The following is a 21,291-nucleotide window of genomic DNA, read 5'->3' as shown; positions in this document are numbered from 1 at the left end:
TAGGGAGGCGGCAACGACGCCTGCGCAGTGTGACCGGGATGGCGCATTTTCTTGCACCGAGTAATGCGGCGTCGCTGGCGGCTGAGGAGGGCGGAGAGTTCTGTGGTGAAGTAGGGGGAGGGATCCATGTAGGCGTCAGGCGGAGCGTTGTTCTGAACTATAAGCTGGGAAGTTGATGCTGGGCACTACTACTCGCGGACCGGCGGCGCGAAAGTTGTGATATCACCGTTGAACCGTGAGCGGCTGTGGTGGCGGCCGGGGGGGACCCGGATGGGAGTGAGGGCGGGGGAAGCGGGAAGGCGGGGTCGAGGGGAAAGAAAGAAAGGAGGGTGAGGACCCGGATGCTGAACCGGATTGTGTATGAATTTTCCATCCTCGCTGGAGAAGGGGAGGAGCGGTGGGTGACCCAGGAGGCCGGAAGGGGGCATCCGAGCCGAGAGGAAGCAGGAACCTCGCCGGCCCTGCGAGCTCCGACTAGCAGAGGAGCGCCGGGAAGCGCTTTGGCCAAGTCTCTGCTAAAAATCTGCCTCGAAGTTATTTAAATCCGCTGCCTGTAGCTCGGGCAGTTTTGTTCAGGTCACCTCCCGGGGTTTGAGTGGAAGGATCCGTTCTGCGTTTCCAGCTACACTGATACTCGTCTGGCACCACTTAGCAATTTTGAAATCAGATCATTTCCTTTAAAAAAAACAAAAAGCAACTTGCACGGTATTCTGACTTTTTATACTGCAAGTGTATGCCCTGATTTCATCCTCCAGCGCGTTAGAACCATGAGGTTCATTCAGTCCTTCCCATGCTTACCGGGCGCCTGCCGTCTGGAAAACGGTACGGACGAGAGTAAAGTGGACCCACAAGTGGGTGTGAAGTTGGTAGCAGTGGTGAGTGCTGCGAAGGAGAGTTACGTGATGATTTGAAATTGGGAATTCGACTTAAGCAGAGTGAGGATCGAGCTCAGAGTGGGTTAGCAGGAGTTAATAGGGAAAGAACTTTCCAGGCGGAAAAAAACATCTTGGGAGCCTTGTATCTAGAGAGAGATTTTAAAGTGTGAAGAACTAACATAGTAATAACAAAAATGATGATAATAAAATAAAGTGTGAAGAACTGAAGCTGGGGGTGGGGGAGGCAGGAGTAGCCTAGTCTTCCAGACAGTTTGTTAGGGAGTGTGTTCTTACCTAAGAGCAAAGGGATGTCTCGGAAGGGTTCTCAGTCGGTTGGGAAATAGGGCCAGATCTAAATTTTGCTGGCTGAAAAGTAGAGGTCTACATTAGAGGGGCAAATGCAGGGAGCCCAACCAGATTATGTCAGTAGTAGTCCATACAGGGGGGATAGTTATTTTTATGTTAATATTCATCCATCAATTGTATGAACAAATTAAAGGCAGTTTTCCAGTTTTGAAAGTGAGTAGTTTCAGACTCTCTCACAGAGGCATTCTGTAGTTACTCAATCTAAAAACAAGATAGTTGATTTCATGTAACACTAATGCTTCTTTATGTTGGAGTCTAGTACCTATCTGATGACTGAAATTTCCAGCCACAATGGGGGGGGGGGTGAGGAAGCAGGTAGGGTATAGGCCGCTGTATGTAGAAACCCTGAGACTTAAGACACAAAACAGATTACTTTTCAATATCTAGAAAAATTGAGGTTCCTGTGTTTTCCCACTACTGAGAATACTTGTGTATAAACATCCTGTAGGAAAGGAACATTAATTCACTTATTAAGAGTTTCTTAAGGTGGGCGCCTGGGTGGCTCAGTGGGTTAAATCCTCTGCCTTCTGCTTGGGTCATGATCTCAGGGTCCTGGGATCGAGTCCCGCATCGGTCTCTCTGCTCAGCAGGGAGCCTGCTTCCTCCTCTCTCTGCCTGCCTCTCTGCCTACTTGTGATTTGTCTCTGTCAAAGAAATAAATAAAATTTAAAAAATTTTAAAAAGTTTCTTAAGGTAATTTTTAAAAATTAGGGGCACCTGGGTGGCTCATTCGTTAAGTGTCTGCCTTCAGCTCAGGTCATGATCTCAGGGTCCTGGGATTGAGCCCTGCATTGAGCTCCCTGCTCAGTGGAAGCCTGCTTCTCCCTCTCCTACTCCCCCTGCTTGTGTTCCGTCTTCTGTCTCTCTCTGTCAAATGAATAAATAAAATCTTTTCTAAAAAGATAATTTTTAAAAATTTATAATTCATATTTTTTGTTTTTTAATGGCGTCAACCAAAGCTTTAAGAATTGGAACAAAGGTTAGTTAGCTCTGACTTCTGGGCAAGAGTATACCTGTCTCCAGATGAAGACAAAAGAGTTCTTGAAAGGTAGACTCATTATTTCAAGTTAAGTGTGTTCTGAAGGTTGTGAAAAAAGATGAACATGAGGGACGCCTGGGTGGCTCAGTTGGTTAAGCGGCTGCCTGCCTTCGGCTCAGGTCATGATCCCAGAGTCCTGGGATCGAGTCCCACATCGGACTCCTTGCTCAGCAGGGAGCCTGCTTCTCCCTCTGCCTCTGCCTGCCACTCTATCTGCCTGTGCTCACTCTCGTTCTCTTTCTCTGACAAATAAATAAATAAAATCTTTAAAAAAAAAAAAATGAACATGATTATTGCTCTCAACCTGTTATGGAAGAGATGGCTACCAACTGTTCGAAATGCAGAACTATATAAAAGATCCCTTTTTTTGTTCATCCTACCTTTAATTCTGTTTAATAATCTTTTATTTAAGTGATTATTCTTCCTGCTTGTCGTCTTTTCTCTTTCTGATCTCTTAAGAATGAGGTAATATGTCGGGACGCCTGGGTGGCTCAGTTGGTTAAGCATCTGCCTTCGGCTTGGGTCATGATCCTAGGGTCCTGGGATCAAGTCCCACATTGGGCTCTTTGCACAGCAGGGACCCTGCTTCTCCCTCTGCCTGCTGTTCCTCTGCGTGTGCTCTCTCTCTCTCTCTCTCTGTCTCTATGACAAATAGATAAAATCTAAGAAAAAGGGAAAAAAATGAGGCAACATGTCAAAGTTTAAACAGTATAGATAAGAGGTTACTAGTTTTTAGATAGTTTCAAAATATTTTCGTACTTTTTTTTCCCCTGTGACATACTGGGTATTAATTGTCAGTCAAGGAAGGTGTTAATCAGAGCAGTCAAGGCATTCCATTTCTACATGGAATGTTTCTCTTTGAGGTCATATTGCTAAGATGATTTCCTTTGCTGGAGTGCTCAGTTCTGAAGATTGTTTCTCCTTGTTACTCAGGAGATTACAGAAAACACACTTTTTGATCCTTTCAGTTCATGATCCTAAAGACCAAATCATTGTTATAGAAACAAAAGAAAATAGATAAAGGTGAGAAGCCACCTAAAATGTGCCAAGATGCCAGAGTAATTAGAAAAGTAGATTCCTAAGATAAGAACAAATAAAAATAGCAAAAGATACAAAGAAGCCAAGTAGGGGTTGGATTCAACAGTAAAAAAGTATAGGAGGAAGGCCACAAATGGTATTCTAGAAAACACTGAAGTAAGGTAAAACTTCCAATAATAAATCGCTACAAGGGAATTGTGTGTGTGTGTGTGTGTGTGTGTGTGTGTGTGTGTGTATACAAGGTAATATTTTTGATAATTGTATTCAAGTTAGTGTATGTCTTAAATTAGAATCTCTGAAATGGATTGATTGTAAAGAAAGTATAAGAAGTTTTCACCTTATATTTTAAGATATAAAATTTATTCATTCTAATGCTCATTGAAAAATGTTTACTAATTTATGTAATCAGTCAAATATAGAAGTATCTAATTCTGTGGATTTGTTTTGACATTGATTTGATGTCAACAATTTAAGCCCTTATGGTTGAGTAAAATAAGAATGGCTTAGTTTAGTATAAGTTTTATAACTGAGGAAATCACTTACAACCCAGGTGAATACTCTGACCAATGAAATCACTTGAAGATTTTCCTTTTTTTTTTTATGAGATAATTTACATGTGTGGTTCACCTATATAAAGTTAACATTTTAGTATATTCATAGGGTTGTGCAACCATCACCACAATCTAATTGTAGAGTATTTTAATTCCTACAGAAAGAAACTTCATACTCCCTCTTCTTGCTACCACAGTGCTAGGCAGTCATCAATCTGCTTTCTATGTTTGTGATTTGCCTTTTCTGAAGATGGGCTTCTTTTACTTACCATGTTTCAAGATTTCATATATGTAGAATTTTCTTATACAACATACTGAAAAAGTCTGCCTGTACAAAAACAACTTGAGATACAAATCCCTTTGCATTTGGAACTCAAAATTAATTCAGTTATTAAGATTATCTTTATATTTCTCCTTTTTCACAGATCAGCTTTGAAGTTTAAAAACAATGGAGAAGACTCAAGAAACAGTCCAAAGAATTCTTCTAGAACCCTATAAGTATTTACTTCAGTTACCAGGTAACTGTTTAGTTATGGTCCATAGATCCATATAGAGTCTTGTGATAGAGTTGTGGTCATTCAAATGCTAGCATACAGAAAAGGTTAGACTTACTAGCTCTTGAGATTTCCTATTTAATAAGGGATACATACAAGGAAAATTACAAATAGAACATTTTAGTTTTATGTTCTTAAAGGGGATATTTTGGGGATGCCTGGCTGGCTCAGTCGGTTAAGCATCTGCCTTTCACTTAGGGTTGAGTCCCAGATTGGGCAGTGAGGAGCCTGCTTCTCCTTCTGCCTGCCACTCCCTCTGCTCTCTCTCTGGCAAATAAATAAATAAAATCTTTAAAAAGGGGGGGGGGGTATTTTTGACGTACCCTTTTAAAAAATGTCCATTTATACAACATAACTAAAAAAAAATACTGAAAACATTTGAGTACGTCATTGGAGGTTTTGGAATGCCACACATTCCTATTCCCTACTATTTAGGTGTCAGGGGCTTTTATGCCAATTTATGTAACAACAAAAAGCTTTACTTTCCACGTTCATGTTTTCCACTGTCATCCACTCACTGCATTTCTTATGCTACTAGTTCCTTTAAGAGCCAAATAGTAATGCATCTCTAAGTCACATTACTTAGAAACAAGGCCCACATTATTCATATATGAAGATGGGTCACCTGAACATGGCTTCTTACAGTAACACCTGCCTAATCACATGTATATGTATGTTTTATTTTGCTATTTTTTTAACTTGGTCTGGAAAATGGTGATAGCAAGTTAAAACTCATATATAATAAGGGTGGGTTCCTGTAATAAAAATTCATTCACAGACCAGTTACTTGAAACTTGGAATGTACTTTCTTGTAGAAATTACCTAAAAGATGGTGAGTTAGTTGACAACCATAAGAACCTATTTAGCCCATAAGATAGCTAACCTATAGACCAGTGATGTTCTCAAATCAATCACAAGTGTTTGTTCATTTTTGTTCTAAAGTGCACACCTTTCTTTGTGGGCCCACCTCCATGGTTTTATGTGTGTTTCTATTCTTCATAGCCTGGAGAGGATAAATATGGTTATCAGAAGCTGAAGAGTGGTAGCTCCCCAGCTACATCTTGAAAGCCATCATGATTAGCGTCATTTCTATTCTGGTGGACCTACATGGAGACGTACCTGCTAATGTCAGTGTTTCAGAAAAATGGAGGGAACCAGGGCGTCTTTGGATCAGGTCATGATCCTGGGGTCGTGGGACCAAGCCCTGCATCAGGCTCCCTGCTTGGTGGGAAGCGTACTTCTCCCTCTCCCACTCCCCCTGCTTGTGTCCCCCACCCAAATAAAATCTTTAAAAAAAGTAATAACTCACTAAAGCTTATTAAATGAAATCTAATTGACAGCATAAAGATATTCCATAGTACTATAGAAGCAATGTAAACGGATCCTAAATTTGTTAGATATAAATTACCTTCCATTATGATGAGTCCAGAGACAAATAAAATCCTGCTTCTTAAAAGTTAAAATCCTAACATATTAAAGATGAAATCCTCAAGATCCAAAGGACAAAGAAGATATACACTTTTTTAAAAACTAGTCAGTCTGTTACTATTTTTTTAAGTTTTTATTTATTTGACAGAGAGAGAGCACAAGCAGTAGCAGTCAGAGGGAGAGAAGCAGGCTCCCCACTGAGCAAGGAGCCCAATGTAGGGCTCCATCCCAGGACCCCCGGACCGTGACCTGCACTGAGGGCAGATGCCCAACCGACTGAGCCACTCAAGACACCCAGGGTCTGTTACTATTTTTAAATTCATTAAAGGTAGTGCACCTCTTTATTGCCTACATCCAGGGCAGACAACGTTGACTGCCTTGCCCTTGTCATGGTGCTACTTTTTATTGATATATTGATATATAACTACGTACTACAATTATTGTAAGTACAGCTCAAAAAGTTGACTAGGGGGGCACCTGGGTGGCTCAGTCGGTTGAGCATCTACCTTCAGCCCAGGTCATGGTACCGGGTCCTGGGATCAAGCCCCATATTTGGGCTCTGCACTCAGGAGAGAGTGCGCATCTCTCTCTCCCTCTGCCCCTCACCCCCATTGCACACGTGCATACGCTGTCTCTCAAATAAATAAATCTTTTTTTAAAAAAAAGAGAAAAGAATAATGAAAAGTTGCCTGCTTTTTAAGAAAAAGCCAAGAGGCATCTGGTGGGCTTAGTCAGTTAAGCATCTTGACTCTTGATTTCAGCTCAGATTTCAGAATCTGATTTTGATTGATCTTTTTTTTTAAGATTTTATTTACTTGACAGAGACAGAGAGATCACAAGTAGTCAGAGACGCAGGCAGAGAGAGAGGAGGAAGCAGGCTCCCCGCTGAGCAGAGAGCCCGATGCGGGGCTCGATCCCAGGACCCTGAGATCATGACCTGAGCCGAAGGCAGAGGTTTTAACCCACTGAGGCACCCAGGTGCCCCCAGAATCTGATTTTGAGATCAGGTTCTCTCTCTCCCTCTGCCCCACCCACTTCCTCCAAAAAAAGAAAAATCAAGAGACCCCTTTTGAGTGATTTATTCAGCAGCTAGTAACTACACTTATTTCAGGGTCTCCTGCTGAGAAACGGGATGATGTTTCTCCTTGCACTTTACCCATTGTTGGACTTACTTTGTAACAAGTTTGCAGACACTGGCTAGAACTGGGCTATGGTAAAACATGCCAGTTATCAGTGCTGTAAAGCATCTAAGGAGTGTCTCCTATTCTGCTAAGCAAAACAAGGACCATCTGTAGCTAATTTTAGCAATAATGTTTACTTGTGTAATGAACTTCTGTAACATTTTTATTTAATCCTCATTATCCTATAGTATTTTAACATTTAAAACTCTCATTAGGTATCTCACTTTTTTACTATCTAATACAATCTTGCATCCATTTTAGAATATAACCTCAAAAGATTTTCCTAAGGAAACAGAAAATTATGAAGCACCTAGCTGAATCAATCAATGGAGCATGTGACTCTTGGGGTTGTAAATTCAAGCCCCCTGCTGGGTGTAGAGATTACTTAAAAAAATAAAAATCTTGGGGCACCTGGGTGGCTCAGTGGGTTAAAGCCTCTGCCTTCGGCTCAGGTTATGATCCCAGGTCCCTGGGATCGAGCCCCACATCGGGTTCTCTGCTTGGCAGGGAGCCTGCTTCCCCACTCTCTCTCTGCCTGCCTCTCTGCCTGCTTGTCATCTCTGTCTGTCAAATAAATAAATAAAATCTTAAAAAAAAATAAAAATAAAAATCTTTGTGGTTTTTATGACTGGGTGGCTCAGTCATTTAAGCATCTGCCTTTGGCTCAGCTCATGATCTCGGGGTCCTGGGATCAAGGCCCATGTCAGGCACCCTGCTCAGCAGGGAGTTTGCTTCTCCTTCTCCCTTAGCTCCTCCCCCCAACTCGCGCTCTCTCCCTCTGTATCTCAAATGAATAAATAGAATCTAAAAAATAAATTACAAAACAAAATTAAATAAAAATCTTTAAAAAGAAAGAGGGAGTAGGGGAATTAGGTGATGGAGGACACATGATATAATGAGCATTGGGTGTTATATGAAACTGATGAATCACTAAATTCTACCCCAGAAACTAATAATACAGTGTGTGTTAACTAAATTGAATTTAAGTTAAAAATTTTTCTTAAATGGGGAGGTGTCTGGGCTGCTCAGTTTGTTAAGCGTCCATCTCGTGATTTCAGCTCAGGTCATGATCTTAGGGTCACGAGATTGATCCTTCATCAGGCTCCACAAGGAGTCTGCTTGAGATTCTCTCCTCTTCCTGCCCCTCTGCTTGCACATGCAGTCTTCTCCCCCCCAATAAATAAATAAAATCTTTAAAAAAGAAATAGGAAATTGCATTATGCATAATAAACCTATTTTTCACAGAGAACTCAGAATTCCTAAAGTGACTTAAAGGTGGGCCAGGCCATTTATTCTGTCAAAAAGTTACTCTTGCTATTAAAAGATTATAATAATTAGCAATTATTAGTATTAGGATTTTCTGGAATTTGTGAAGTCAAATGACTTTTATTTATTTGCCCTAGGGTAGGTCCCCAGGCTGGGAGTTAGTAACATTAAAGTCTTTAAAAGAGGAGAGGTAATTAGGGGGTTCTTGGGTGGCTCAGTTGAGACTCTTGACTTGGGCTCAGGTCATGCTCTTGGCGTCATGGGCATCAAGCCCTAGCATCAGACTCCACATTCAGCACAGAGTTTGCTTGTCCTTTCCCTCCCTCTCTGCCCCTACCCCCACTCACACACTCTTCTCCTTCTAAAATAAATATTTTTAAGAAATAAATGAAGAAAGGGGGCACCTGGGTGGCTCAGTGGGTTAAACCTCTGCCTTAGGCTCAGGTCATGATCCCAGGGTCATGGAATTGAGCCCCGCATTGGGCTCTCTGCTCAGCCAGGAGCCTGCTACCCCCTCTCTCTCTGCCTGCCTCTCTGCCTACTTGTGATCTCTGTCTGTCAAATAAATAAATAAAATATTTTAAAAATAAAAAAAAAATAAATGAAAGGTAATTATCATGTGTTTCTTTTCATTTTGAGGGATCTCTGTGACTAGCACCTGTTAGAAATTATTTGGGGCCTTGAAACTATCAACCCAGACTATGGTTAAAGGAAAAAAATACTGAAACACAACTACATTACCTATAAGTTAAGCCATTTATGTGCTCTTTTCTATGTACATTCAAAAGCAAAAAGGAAAAATGTGGCTCCACATTGATTCTTTGTGTTCTTTATCTTCTAAACTTGTTTTTTAAAGTGATATGGTTACTTTGCACAGATGTACTTTGTCAGTATAGCTCAGATTGGCCTTTGTTAAACTGGAAAGTAGATCAAAGTACAAACTATATATCTGCTACCCAGACCATGCTCACCTTAAAGGTTAGTAGACAGAAAATACTGCTTCTTGAACCCTAAGAGATCCTTCTCTTTTAGACTTCTCACAAAAAGTGCAACTTTTTTTCATTTGGATATGGAATGAGAGTTTATTCATTTGCTTGGGTGGCTGGTGCAGAGAAAACATAGATAGGTCTTAGAAAATACTGTTTTTGTTCACTGAAACTTATGTAACTTTTTCTGAAACCGTCTGAAATTAGGATGTTACTGTGCATTCACTCTAGCAGGAAACTTGTAGAACGCTATTAAAAGAACTGGTTGGGAGTTTTTATCTACCATTCCTTTATATTTGGGCAAAAATGACTTCTATTGATAACTACTACCCAAAAACCTCTTGAGCTTTCCATGTAAGAAAATGATAATATTGAAAAACTAATGGCCCTAGTCAAAATAAAAAGATTAACTTTTGACTAAACTGGAATGCTGAAAGGGAATACTTCAGGGAATGGTCATCTCATTTTTTTATAGGAAAGAAGCAGAGTTGTACAGTCTCTAAAACCTTAATTTAAAGAAATGGTAGATAATTTTAAGAGGTAATTTTATGATATTTTATTGAATTCAATAGCAAAGTACAATTCATTAGAAATACCTACAGTTCTCTGAAAACAGACATTGCTGATTAACTGCCACTGACTAGACTGACTTATTTTTCAGAAAAGGAATGAATTAGATCATAGTTCCTAAAATGCCCACATTTCATTCCAAAATTGTTGATAAAAGTTAAGATGAAAGGAGTGGGCTTACTAGTGGGCCATTTGCATACTTTAGAATCTCCTTGCATGCCCTGATTTCAAGACTGTGAGCTTTCAGAATGCGAATTTTGGTAGAGGGGGCGGTGGGGGCGGGGGGCCAGCAGTGATGGGGCTGGATTCAAGTCTGAACAGTTTCCAAGGAAGTTTCTGAATTTTTTTTAATAACTGAAATATTAATTTTATTGCCAAATTTTATTCTTTAATTTCAGGTAAACAAGTGAGAACCAAACTTTCACAGGCATTTAATCATTGGCTAAAAGTTCCAGAAGACAAACTACAGGTATTTAGGCAATTCTAACCTCATTCTTAATCCCTAACAAATTAATAGATGTGACATAAAATACTCTTTGCTCTTAATTGAGTTTAATGTGGATACGTGTATTGTTTTATATTGAGGTTGCTAAATAATTATTCATTGCAAAACTAAGAAATCTGAGACTCTCATAATCTGTTAAGTATTTATAAGCTGTTTTGAATAGGTCAAATAAAATGAAATTGTCACTTGTCTTTTTTGTTAGATTATCATTGAAGTGACAGAAATGTTGCATAATGCCAGTTTGCTCATCGATGATATCGAAGACAACTCGAAACTCCGACGTGGCTTTCCAGTGGCACACAGCATCTATGGAATTCCATCTGTCATCAATTCTGCCAATTATGTGTATTTCCTTGGCCTCGAGAAAGTCTTAACCCTTAATCACCCAGATGCAGTGAAGCTTTTTACCCACCAGCTTTTGGAACTCCATCAGGGACAAGGTCTAGATATTTATTGGAGGGATAATTACACTTGTCCCACTGAAGAAGAATATAAAGCAATGGTGCTGCAGAAGACAGGTGGACTCTTCGGATTAGCAGTAGGTCTCATGCAGTTGTTCTCTGACTACAAAGAAGATCTAAAGCCACTGCTTAATACACTGGGGCTCTTTTTCCAAATTAGGGATGATTATGCTAATTTACACTCCAAAGAATATAGTGAAAACAAAAGCTTTTGTGAAGATCTAACAGAGGGAAAGTTCTCCTTCCCTACTATTCATGCTATTTGGTCGAGGCCTGAAAGCACGCAGGTGCAGAATATCTTGCGTCAGAGAACCGAGAATGTAGATATTAAAAAATACTGTGTACATTATCTCGAGGATGTAGGTTCTTTTGAATACACTCGGAGTACTCTTAAAGAGCTTGAATCTAAAGCCTATAAACAAATCGATGCACGTGGTGGGAACCCTGAGCTCGTAGCCCTAATTAAGCACTTAAGCAAAATGTTCAAAGAAGAGAATGAATAATATTAAGCCATTTCCAGTTAGACCTGGTAGCTTATTGCAGTTGACTATTTTTTTGTCTTTTAGCCTATCACTTTTTTAAAAATTTGGACCAAGCTGTCAATCTCCACAAACCGAGTGAATAGGAGTGATGTGAATGAGGTGGTTTCGATTTAGAACCCCTTTGTACAGATAATCATCATAGTACAAAGTTGAAAGAATCAGAACGAGCCACATTTAAGTAGGTCTGATTTGAATGTCAGAATGTGCTATGTCTGGACCTTATGGACAACTGCCACAAATGTTCTGTTGATTCTGTCAGTAAAGAAGACTTCAGGTTCCAGGAATTTTTATCCAGATACTTCCTAACTGTGCTATATGGGCAATTTCCCATTCGTCTACCCCAGTTTCAAGTCAGTGACTCCTTGGGACCAGTTTCTGTAGCGAGCTAGCCCAGAGACCACTGGACCTCCTCTTTCTTCCTAAATGTTGTTACTTACAATATCTCGGTCTCTTCTTGGAAACTCCCTCACTAAAATCTTCCGTGAAAAAGCTAACTGTGATAAGCAGTAAGTGTACTAGTCTTTTTTCTTACCCTCTTACTTTTTATTCTTCCTCCCTGCCCAGCAAATTCTGCTTTTTAACCAGGGAGACTCCACTTAATGGAATTTATATGCTAGTCCAAATTCATTCATTTTTTTCCTTATAATTTGTGACTCCAAAACAGATTGATACATGGATACAGCAATGTCTTTCCATTTGAGAAGAAACAAAAGGTACATGGAAAGAGTATTTTAGGGAAGAGCCTTTATTTAAGCCTTTTTGTAGTTTCCTACTGGTTAGTAAGTAAAAATCGTAAAAGAGCTGTTTGCTCACCTTAAGTACAAAAGCGGGGGGAAACGCCCTTTTCTTTGCCACTGAGGTCACTACTCCCCCTTAAAGGCAATTGGTGCTTGAATAAAAAGGGAAATAGGTATCTTTAATCTCTGATTAAAGGAATGAGAAGTGTTAACCTGAGAGTTAGTGCCTGGCTGAAAAGTAGTCAAAGGCTCTGCTGTCAGGTACTCAATTAGCTTTATAGTGCTTTAACCCTGACTCTCTATCCCTTTTGTGTACTTTCTACCCTGAACACCCTGGAGCCACCTGGCAACAAGAGGTAGGAGAAAAGAAAAGAAAAACCCTGATTCCTTAGTTTACAAGTGTTGCTGACCTCCCCAAATGAAACTGTTTTCCAGAAACATTGCATTTTGCTTGTTTGGTTCCATTATAATATATTTTGGCAGATTTAATCACTATGAACTTGCATGAAAAAATCTCACTGAAGCCTTCAACCCAATCTTTGAAGAGTTGGGTAGTACCTTCACTAGTTTTTAAAATTTGAATCTTCCATTTTAATTGAAAATCATGGGTATTTATGCTGCATTATGGAAATTTGAACTGTGTTTATGAATCCATTACTTAAAAACTTAAAGATTAGTCAAAAAGATCTAATGCTAACTATATAAACAAAATATTTACCTTTAAGATGAAGGCTGCTTAAGTTGATTATTCCTTACCTAATCAAATTAATTTTGGCCTGGTGCTATTCATGATTCCTTTGTCATTTGTATCTGGTCTTTGTCAAGACAGAAATGCTTGACCTTGAATTGGAGACTTACAGAAAGAGTCATTTTATCCATTAAGTAATCAAAAGTCTATTCTTTTCACCTTGAACTATAATCACAGTTGTCAATACAGAAGAACAATGTAAGAGTACTTTAAATCTAGTAAAAATATATTAATTTATCTACTTAGGTTTAAACTACAGTTTTGTTTTGTTTTTTTCTGCTTAAAGGAATGTCTTGGAACCAAAGTAAACCGGATTTTGGATGTAGAAGACCTGTAATTTTGAAATATTTTCCTATTTTCTAGTCTATAGAGGTTCAAAAAATAAATTGATTTTTTTCCTTGCCAAAGCCAAAAGAATGAAGGCTAAATTATGTTGTCATAAATAATTTTCAGCGAGATTTTAAATCCATTAGCTCTTCTCTATTCTACTGTATTCCACTCTGTTAACTTCCAACTTGACTTCCTTCCCTTCTTGACCTATGCCCTACAGTCATTCACTTCTGGCAGCCGTTTAGGGGCTTTCTCGGATCACTTTCCTCCTTTCCTTAGGTCCTCATCCTGCCAGTTCCCGCATCCAACCACCCCCATCTTTGTTCCTCCCAACTTGCTCAGTGCTGCTGGGGAGTGTTTCCACAACTGCTCTTACCACCATTGCAGGTTAACATGTTAAGGCCTCAGTAAGACCTTTTATTTACCTAACCCTGATGGGAGTTTTCACATTTGTCGATCTAATGTCTACTGCTTCTTTTCCACTCTTTTTCCAGTTAATGGAAACTGCAAACTTTCCTCCTCTCTACTTCTTAAGTCTGTCGGCCTTTCAACTCGAGAAAAGTTGTTTGTCCTCATGCTATAAGCCCAAGGAACCCCTCCCATTCTTGTTTCCCTCCCTTTCTGCCTCTTGAGGGCCTATTAAGTCCTCTGCATTATATCCTCAAGATTTATCTGTTGGCTCTCTTTTTAATCAGTGTATTCAGAGGAAGGAGAAGGGGAAGGAAATGTACGTAGATGAAGTACCTATTGGGTACCAGATGATTTGTTCAAGCATTTGTTGAGCAGAGCCAGGACCTTGAATACAGGTCAAAGCACGTCATCCTATACAGCCAGCCTCCCATTCTATGTGCATACTTAAATATGTTTAAAAGTTTTGAAAGCACTGTCTATTATAGTAACATACACTCCAACCAAGGTGTTCTTTCCAAAGCATAAATCTGATTGTCATTCCCATGTCTTACATTCTCTTTGGTTTGTTTGGGTTTGGGGTTTTTTTTTTGTTTTTTTTTTTTTTTCCTTTTAGGGAGAGAGAGCACATGAGTGGGGAGGAACAGAGGGGGAGTGAGGGGAAGAAGGAATCTGAAGCAGATTCCACGGTGTCCTCTGACAGCCCAACGCGGAGCTGATTCCACTCCCTGTGAGGTCATGACCTAAGCTGGAACCAAGAGCTGGATAACCAACCGAGCCACCCAGGCATCCCTCTGACATTCTCTTTGAATCCTCAGTATGCCACCTATAAATCCCTTGGCATAACATGTAAGACTTCCTAAGATCTGATCTCCAACCCACTCTTCACTAACCATATTTCCTAACACTTCACTCTCCCCATACAGCTCATGTTCTGCCATGAAGTAGTACTCATCATTGCCGAGACTTACCTATTTTCATTTAATTCATTTAGAATATTTCCTGAGTGCCTATGTGCTAGATCTACGCTAGGCTTTGGAGATGTAAGAGTGATAAAGACACTATTCCTTAACTTCATGATTTTTCTGCGATGGAGACTAGTAAATAAATAGCCAGTTACTAAACAGCATTGTTAGTGCTGGGCCCCTAATTACTTGTTTACTTGTCTCCTATTACACTGGAAACTCATTAAGGGCAAAGTCTGTGACTTACTCACCCTTGTATTCCCAGAAGCACTTAATAAATATTTATAATGAGTAAATTTACTTGAAACTAATCTCTCACCTCTCAAGGGTTTCATTTAAAAAAGTGTGTAAAAAGATAGTATAAACTTCAAATGTTAGGTCTTAAGTTAATGTGGTTCTACCTCTCAAATGATTCTTACTCAGTGCTCTGTTCCCTTCTGAAAGGATTCTTAGACTCCTTACTGTTTTGTCCATGAGAACCATTTTATCCAAAGCCTGAGCTCAAATTCAAGTTCTGTAACTGCCTAGTCTGAGCTTTCCATCATCACCTTGAAATAACATAATTAAAACCAACCTATACTTCCCTTCGATCCCTCTACCAATCCAAACAATGGAATGAAACCACTTCTACCTCTGCCTTGTCTGTCACCATCTTCATGCTTCAAGTGATCCAGGAGTGTCATTTATTTACCCTCATCTCCTCCATCTATCCAGTCCTCCCCAGTCCTACAGCTTCGTCCTTTTTCCCCCCTAAGATTTTATTTACTTGTCAGGGAGAGCATAAGCAGGCACAGAGAGAAGCAGGCTCCCCACTGAGCACAGAGCCCAGTCGGTGCTCAATCCCAGGACCCTGGGATCATGACCTGAGCCAAAGTCAGACGTTTAACTGACTGAAGCACTCAGGCATCGAGATCATCCTTTAAAAAAAAAAAAAAAAAAAAAAAAAAAAAAAGATTTTATTTATTTGAGATAGAGCAAGAGGGAGAGAGAGAGAAAGCCTAAGCAGCGGGAGAGAGAAAGGGAAAAGCAGTCTCCACTGAGCAGGGAGCCGACATGGGGCTCAATCCCAGGACTCGGGGATCGTGACCTGAGCTGAAAGCAGATGTTCAACCAACTGAGCCACCTAGGTGCCCTGATTTGTCCTTTGAGATCTCTGTTATCGAACCCTTACTTTGCATTTTCCTTGTCATTAGAACAGGCTTTGTTGCCATACATACAAATTCGATACTTAGTGGTTACAGTACAGAAAAAGACTGATAATGGATTCCACAATCATGTGAATTCAGATAAACCACAATTGACGTTCCTCTCTTCAAACTGCCGTCACTTCCAGCGGGCTACTACAGACTTTCTCTGGTTATTTCACTAATACTATATTAACGCAACCTCACATTTTATGTGATTAAATATACTGGACCTTAACAGGTGGTATGGTTTATTTTTACTATATACTAGCTAGTAAAATATATAGTAGTGCATTAAACAATAATGTTGGTAATGTAAGTTTCAGTGTTAACCCATGAGTTCAAGTTAATTGTGTAGGATGCTTTATAACCATTGTTTAATGGGCATCTTTTCACAGAGATATTTGGAAAACACAGCGCTAGCTGCTATATTATGAGAATTCTTTTTTTTTTTTAAGATTTTATTTATTAGACAGGGAGTGAGCATGACCAGGGGGAGGGGCAGAAGTAGAGGGAGAAGCAGGCTCCCCAGTGAGCAAGGAGCCTGATGCAGGATTCAATCTCAGGGCCCTGGGATCATGACCTGAGCTGAAGGCAGATGCCTAAGCAAGTGAGCCACACAAGTGTCCTTTTTTTTTTTTAAGGTTGTATTTTATTTATGTATTTGGGAGAAGAGAGGGAGAATCCCAAGCAGACTCCATGCTGAACACAAAGCCCAACAAGAGACTCGATCCCACAACTCTGAGATCATGACCTGAACCCAAACCAAGAGTCAGATGCTCAACTGACTGAGCCACCCATGTACCCCATGTGCATTCTCCGTAAAGCACTGTATGCTTTAGGAGAATGACCAAGTGATTATCCTTGAATTATATTTGTTGCTGTACATAAAGAAAACTAGATCTGAGGATCTGAGGATTGGTTTAATGAACAATAGAAGATGTTTAATGGTAAGCTTGTAGGATGCTTTATAACCATTGATTAATGGGCATCTTTTCACAGAGATGTGTCTACCTTCCTCCTCAGAGACATTTCTGACAGGATCTCCACTGGCCTTGCCCAGCACTTAGCCAGGAAGACCAACGAACAGGTGTTTGTCAGCTGTAACCTTCAAAGCACGGACAGTAACTTCCATTACTTGTGAAAAGAGGATGAAGGAAATGGAGGCTGTTTCGGAAAAGTTCTAGCAGAGTGGGAGAAGTAAAGATTTGTAAGTCATGTACAATCTATATTTAAATATATGGATTGAATTTCAAAACAACAAAAACAAAGGCCTTCCCTTGAGTAGCTTATGCCTTGTCTTACATACCTACATAAGAGTATAACAAAAGAACTAGGTCAACAGTAGAGGGGGACGCCTAGATGGCTCAGTCCAGTTAAGTGTCTGTCTTTGGTTCAGGTCATAATCACAACTTCATTTCTTTTTAAGTCTGAATTATAGCATTGCATGGGTAGACCACATTTTATTTATCCATTTTTGAGTTGACGGGCATTTGGGTTGTTCCTACTTTTTGGCTATTATGAATAATGTCAACATTTGCATAGAAGTTTTTGTGTACATGTATTTTTTCATTTCTTTTAGGTAATATTATGGGCTGGTGGTCATGTTGTAGACATAATTATGTTTAAATGAGGTCATAAGAGAAGGGACCTGATCCAACAGGATTAGTGTCCTTATAAAAAGAGACAAGAGAAAGCTATTTTCTCTCTCTCTGTCATGTGAGGACACAGTGAGAAGAGAGCCATCTGCAAGCCAGGAAAGAAGTGCTCACCAGGAATCAAATTGGCTGGCACCTTAACCTTGGACTTGAGCCTCCAGTACTGGGAGAAAATAAACTTCTGTTGTTTAAGTCACTCAGTTTGTGGTATTTTTTTATAGCAGCTCAAGCCAACAGTGACAGGTAAATCCTAGAAGTGGAGTGGCTGAGTCACATGGTGATCTTGTTTTACCTTTTGAGTAGGCAATATATACTTAAGATATACCCCTTTAGGTGTACAAAATGTATGTAAAAATATATTTATTTATTTATTACAGCAGTAATGTATGATAGAAAAAAGTAACAAATGTCCACCAGTATAAATTGATTAAATCACAGTCTGTGATTGAGTGCAGCAAAACTGTCTATATACTGGGCACCTGAGTGGCTCAGTCAGTTAAGTGTCTGCCTTCAGGTCAGGCCATGATCTCAGGGTCCTGGGATTGAGCCCTGCATTGGGCTCCCAGCTCAGTGGGGAGTCTGCTTCTCCCTCTTCCTTTGCCCCTCCCCCTCTGCTTGTGGTCTGTATCCCACTTTCTCTCAAATAAATAAAATCTTAAAATTCCTGGAATACGGAAAGCAGATGACTGATTGATGAAAGCAGTGTGGATAAAGCCATAGCTGAAAATACATAGGGAAGGGGTTGGAGCTGACATAGGATCCAAAAGCTCAGTAGAACCAGATGTATAGGCAGAATAATGCCCTCACCAAGGATATCCATGTCCTCATCCCCAGAACGGTAATTTTGGTACATTCTATGGCAAAGGGGAATTAAAGTTGCAGATGAAATTAAGGTTGCTAATCAGATGACCTTAAAATACGGAGATTATCCTAAATGGCCCAGGTGGACCAAAGTAATACAAGGATTTTTCCAAGTGGAAGAGGGAGGGAGGCAGGGAGAGTCAGAGAAGATGTGAGAATGGAAACAAGGTCAGAGTAGTGTGATACGGAAAGGAGTCAACACACCATTTCTGACCGTGAAGATGGAGGAAGGGGACGATGAGTCATGGAATACAAGTGGCTTCTGGAAACCAGAAAATGCAAGGAACAGATTATTGCCTGAAGCCTCCGATAGGAACACAGCCCCACTGACACCTTGGTTTTGGTCCAGGGAGAGGTGTTGGACTTCTACAGAACTGAAATGTAATTAATTTATGTTGTTGTAAGCCACTTCGATTGTGGTGATCTGTTAGAGCACCAATGGGAACTGAGTCAGTGCTATGCTTGTCAACACAGAAGTTTGAAGGGACAAACAAATGTGGATGAAAACATTAATTGATGGTCTATAAAGAAAAGGATATACTCCTCCTACTACCTCTTTCTTGTACCCCAGTGGAGAAGCTAAATCATCATTGCCAGGCATATATCGCTAAGCAAAAAAAGTGAGACATCTTCTCTAGAGAGCTGGAAGTCAGTTTCTGGAGAGAATCTGGGCAACTGGTAGAGGTGTTGGTGTCAAACAGCCACACTCTTCTATTTGGCATTTGGGAGCCTTCCTGGAGCATGATGGCTGTTCCCTTCCCTTTCACATGACAATGAGACTTACCATCAAGCAGCCTTCTCAGAAACTCCCACATTTATAGAGCACCTGCAATATAACAGAGAAAGACCAGGGTTAAAAAAAAAAAAAAAAAGAAAGAAAGAAAGAAAAGAGCAACAACATTTAATTTAAATTTAAACATTTAAAGGAAACAGGAATAATGAAGAGAATAGAGAAACCCTTATTTTTTTTTTAAAGATTTTATTTATTATTTATTTGACAGAGAGAGATCACAAGTAGACAGAGAGGCAGGCAGAGAGAGAGAGGGAAGCAGGCTCCCTGTCGAGCAGAGAGCCCAATGCGGAACTCGATCCCAGGACCCTGAGATCACGACCTGAGCTGAAGGCAGTGGCTTAACCCACTGAGCCACCCAGGCGCCCCTAGAGAAACCCTTATAATAAGACAAACCATAATAAAAAATATCATTGGAGAAATTTGAGGAGGTAGTGAATTGACTCTATGACATATTTTTTGTCTACCCAGCAATCACTCCTTGCTTTTTTCTTGTGGAAAGAAATCTGATATTTTTCTCCATGCTTCATGGTCCTATGCTTCACAGGAGGCAGAGGAGGTCAGTCTTTTTCTCTTAAGACCCTCAACTGACTGGATGAGGCCCACCCATACTAAGGAGAGCCATCTGCTTTACCCAGTCTACTGATGTGACTGTTAATCTCATCTAAAATACTCCTTCACAGCAACACTTAGACCAGCGTTTGACCAAATATCTGGGTGCCATGACCTAGCCTAAGTTGATACAATTAATCTTCACAACCAGTATGATAAAGGAAAAGTTGCCATGTCAGAAGGGCCAAAAGTTCATAAGAAGAAGGCTGCCAGGAACTTGGCATGATAACCACCAGCTGCTGGGGAACATCTCCCTGGAAGGCTGACTCTTCCTCGCAATGGGGCTAGGAGGAGGCCCAAACTTGAAGAAGATTATAAAATGTTACAATGAGTGAATTCACTTTTTATTTTTTCTATTTTATTTTTTAAAATATTTCATTTTTAAGTGATCTCTATCTACACCCAACATGGGACTCAAACTCATGACCCCAAGATCAAAAGTTACACAATCCACCAACTGAGCCAGCCAGGCATCCCTGATTTTGTTTTCTTATACAAATCTTTCTCAGAATGTGCTTGTGAACAATTATTCATAGCCTCAACTTCATGATGTCTAATTAGATACCAATGAAATCAATAATCTCCTGAAATTGAGTGGGCTTACCTGAACTTGATGTTCTTTCAAGTCACCCCACAACTCCAAATGGCTTCTGTACTGAAATAGGTGTCACGGTCCCAATAACAAAAACCAAGAAAGTAAGTGTAGACACTGAGAAAGTATGCAGCACAAGAACAACAAAAGGCAAAGACAGATAACCAGGGAGGGAGCAATCAAAGGAGTAAGAAACTCAGAAAGGAAGAAGAGACCAGCTAATTGAAAAAAAAATGGGTGTTCTTAATCTGGGATCCGTGGTCTACTTTTTGGCCTATTAATAGGCTTGAAAAGATTAATTAGCCCTCTGAAATTATAAGCAAAATTTGTATGCATACGGATAACTTTCTTTAGATTTCCAAAGTGATTCATAACTCCCTGTTGAAAAAAGAAGAGGAAGAGGAAGAAGAAGAAGGAGATGATGGTGATGATGATGATGATGATGATGATGGAGAAGGAGGAGGAGGAGGAGAAGAGGAGGAAGAGAGAACCATTGACATTGAGATATCTGGTTTCCAGGAGTGAACCATTACAGTGTAATGCAGCAGAGACATCCAATAGGATACTGACTGAAAAATGTTCATCAATATGGCAGTTAGAGCTATTCTGTGAAGAGTCATTTAGCTTTGTTCCCTCAACTTTCTTTCTACTTCAACTCATGCCAGTCTGCCTTCTGAGTTCAGAACTACCAAAACAGCCCTTGTCAAGGACAGTGACATTTATTTTGCAAAATCTAGTTAGTATTACTCTCTTTTCATCTTCCTTGACTTCTCAGCAGCTAAAACCCCAGTCTACAGGGCCCCTGAGTGGCGCAGATGGTTGTGTCCATCTTCAGCGCTGGTCATCATCTCCAGGTCCTGAGATCAAGCCCTGTGTCAGGCTCCTGACTCAGTGGGGAGTCTGCTTCTCCGTCTCCCTCTTCCTGCCTCTCCCCCTGCTTGTACTCTGTCTCTCTCCCATATGAGTAAATAAAATCTTAAAAACGTAACAAAAATAAGACCCCCTTCTTCAAGTTTTGCTCCTACCTGTCTGGTTTAAGCCACC

At 40.2% G+C, this 21,291-nt stretch overlaps 1 protein-coding gene across 3 annotated transcripts; it reads left to right on the top strand.

The window, feature by feature from the left end:
- The first annotated feature begins 36 nt into the window (after window positions 1-36).
- Window positions 37-14,112, top strand: LOC111160525 (geranylgeranyl diphosphate synthase 1). Of its 3 annotated transcripts, XM_022523686.1 has the most exons (5): window positions 64-235; window positions 756-875; window positions 4,295-4,387; window positions 10,253-10,323; window positions 10,562-14,112. In XM_022523686.1, exons 3-5 carry the CDS (start codon window positions 4,318-4,320, stop codon window positions 11,321-11,323), a joined length of 903 nt encoding a protein of 300 aa, XP_022379394.1. In that variant the 5' UTR covers window positions 64-235; window positions 756-875; window positions 4,295-4,317; the 3' UTR covers window positions 11,324-14,112. The 3 variants fall into 3 exon arrangements, with proteins under 3 accessions (XP_022379392.1, XP_022379394.1, XP_022379393.1); XM_022523684.1 differs by lacking the exon at window positions 756-875 and having other exon boundaries at window positions 37-235; XM_022523685.1 differs by lacking the exon at window positions 64-235 and having other exon boundaries at window positions 307-822.
- The last annotated feature ends 7,179 nt before the right edge of the window (window positions 14,113-21,291 follow it).

This window comes from Enhydra lutris, unplaced genomic scaffold (assembly GCF_002288905.1).
Source record: "Enhydra lutris kenyoni isolate GAN:26980312 unplaced genomic scaffold, ASM228890v2 scaffoldscaffold76, whole genome shotgun sequence".
In the NCBI taxonomy this organism is placed as follows: Eukaryota; Metazoa; Chordata; class Mammalia; order Carnivora; family Mustelidae; genus Enhydra; species Enhydra lutris.
Note: the sequence above shows the minus strand (reverse complement) of the source record. Positions and strands in the feature narration are given on the sequence as shown.

Bases quoted from the DNA above. Each gene is read 5' to 3' on its own strand.
- LOC111160525 (XM_022523684.1), top strand. From the start codon at position 4,318: ATGGAGAAGACTCAAGAAACAGTCCAAAGAATTCTTCTAGAACCCTAT. The intron at 4,388-10,252 runs GTAACTGTTTAG...CTTTAATTTCAG, and splicing joins GTATTTACTTCAGTTACCAG to GTAAACAAGTGAGAACCAAA. The intron at 10,324-10,561 runs GTATTTAGGCAA...CTTTTTTGTTAG, and splicing joins TTCCAGAAGACAAACTACAG to ATTATCATTGAAGTGACAGA.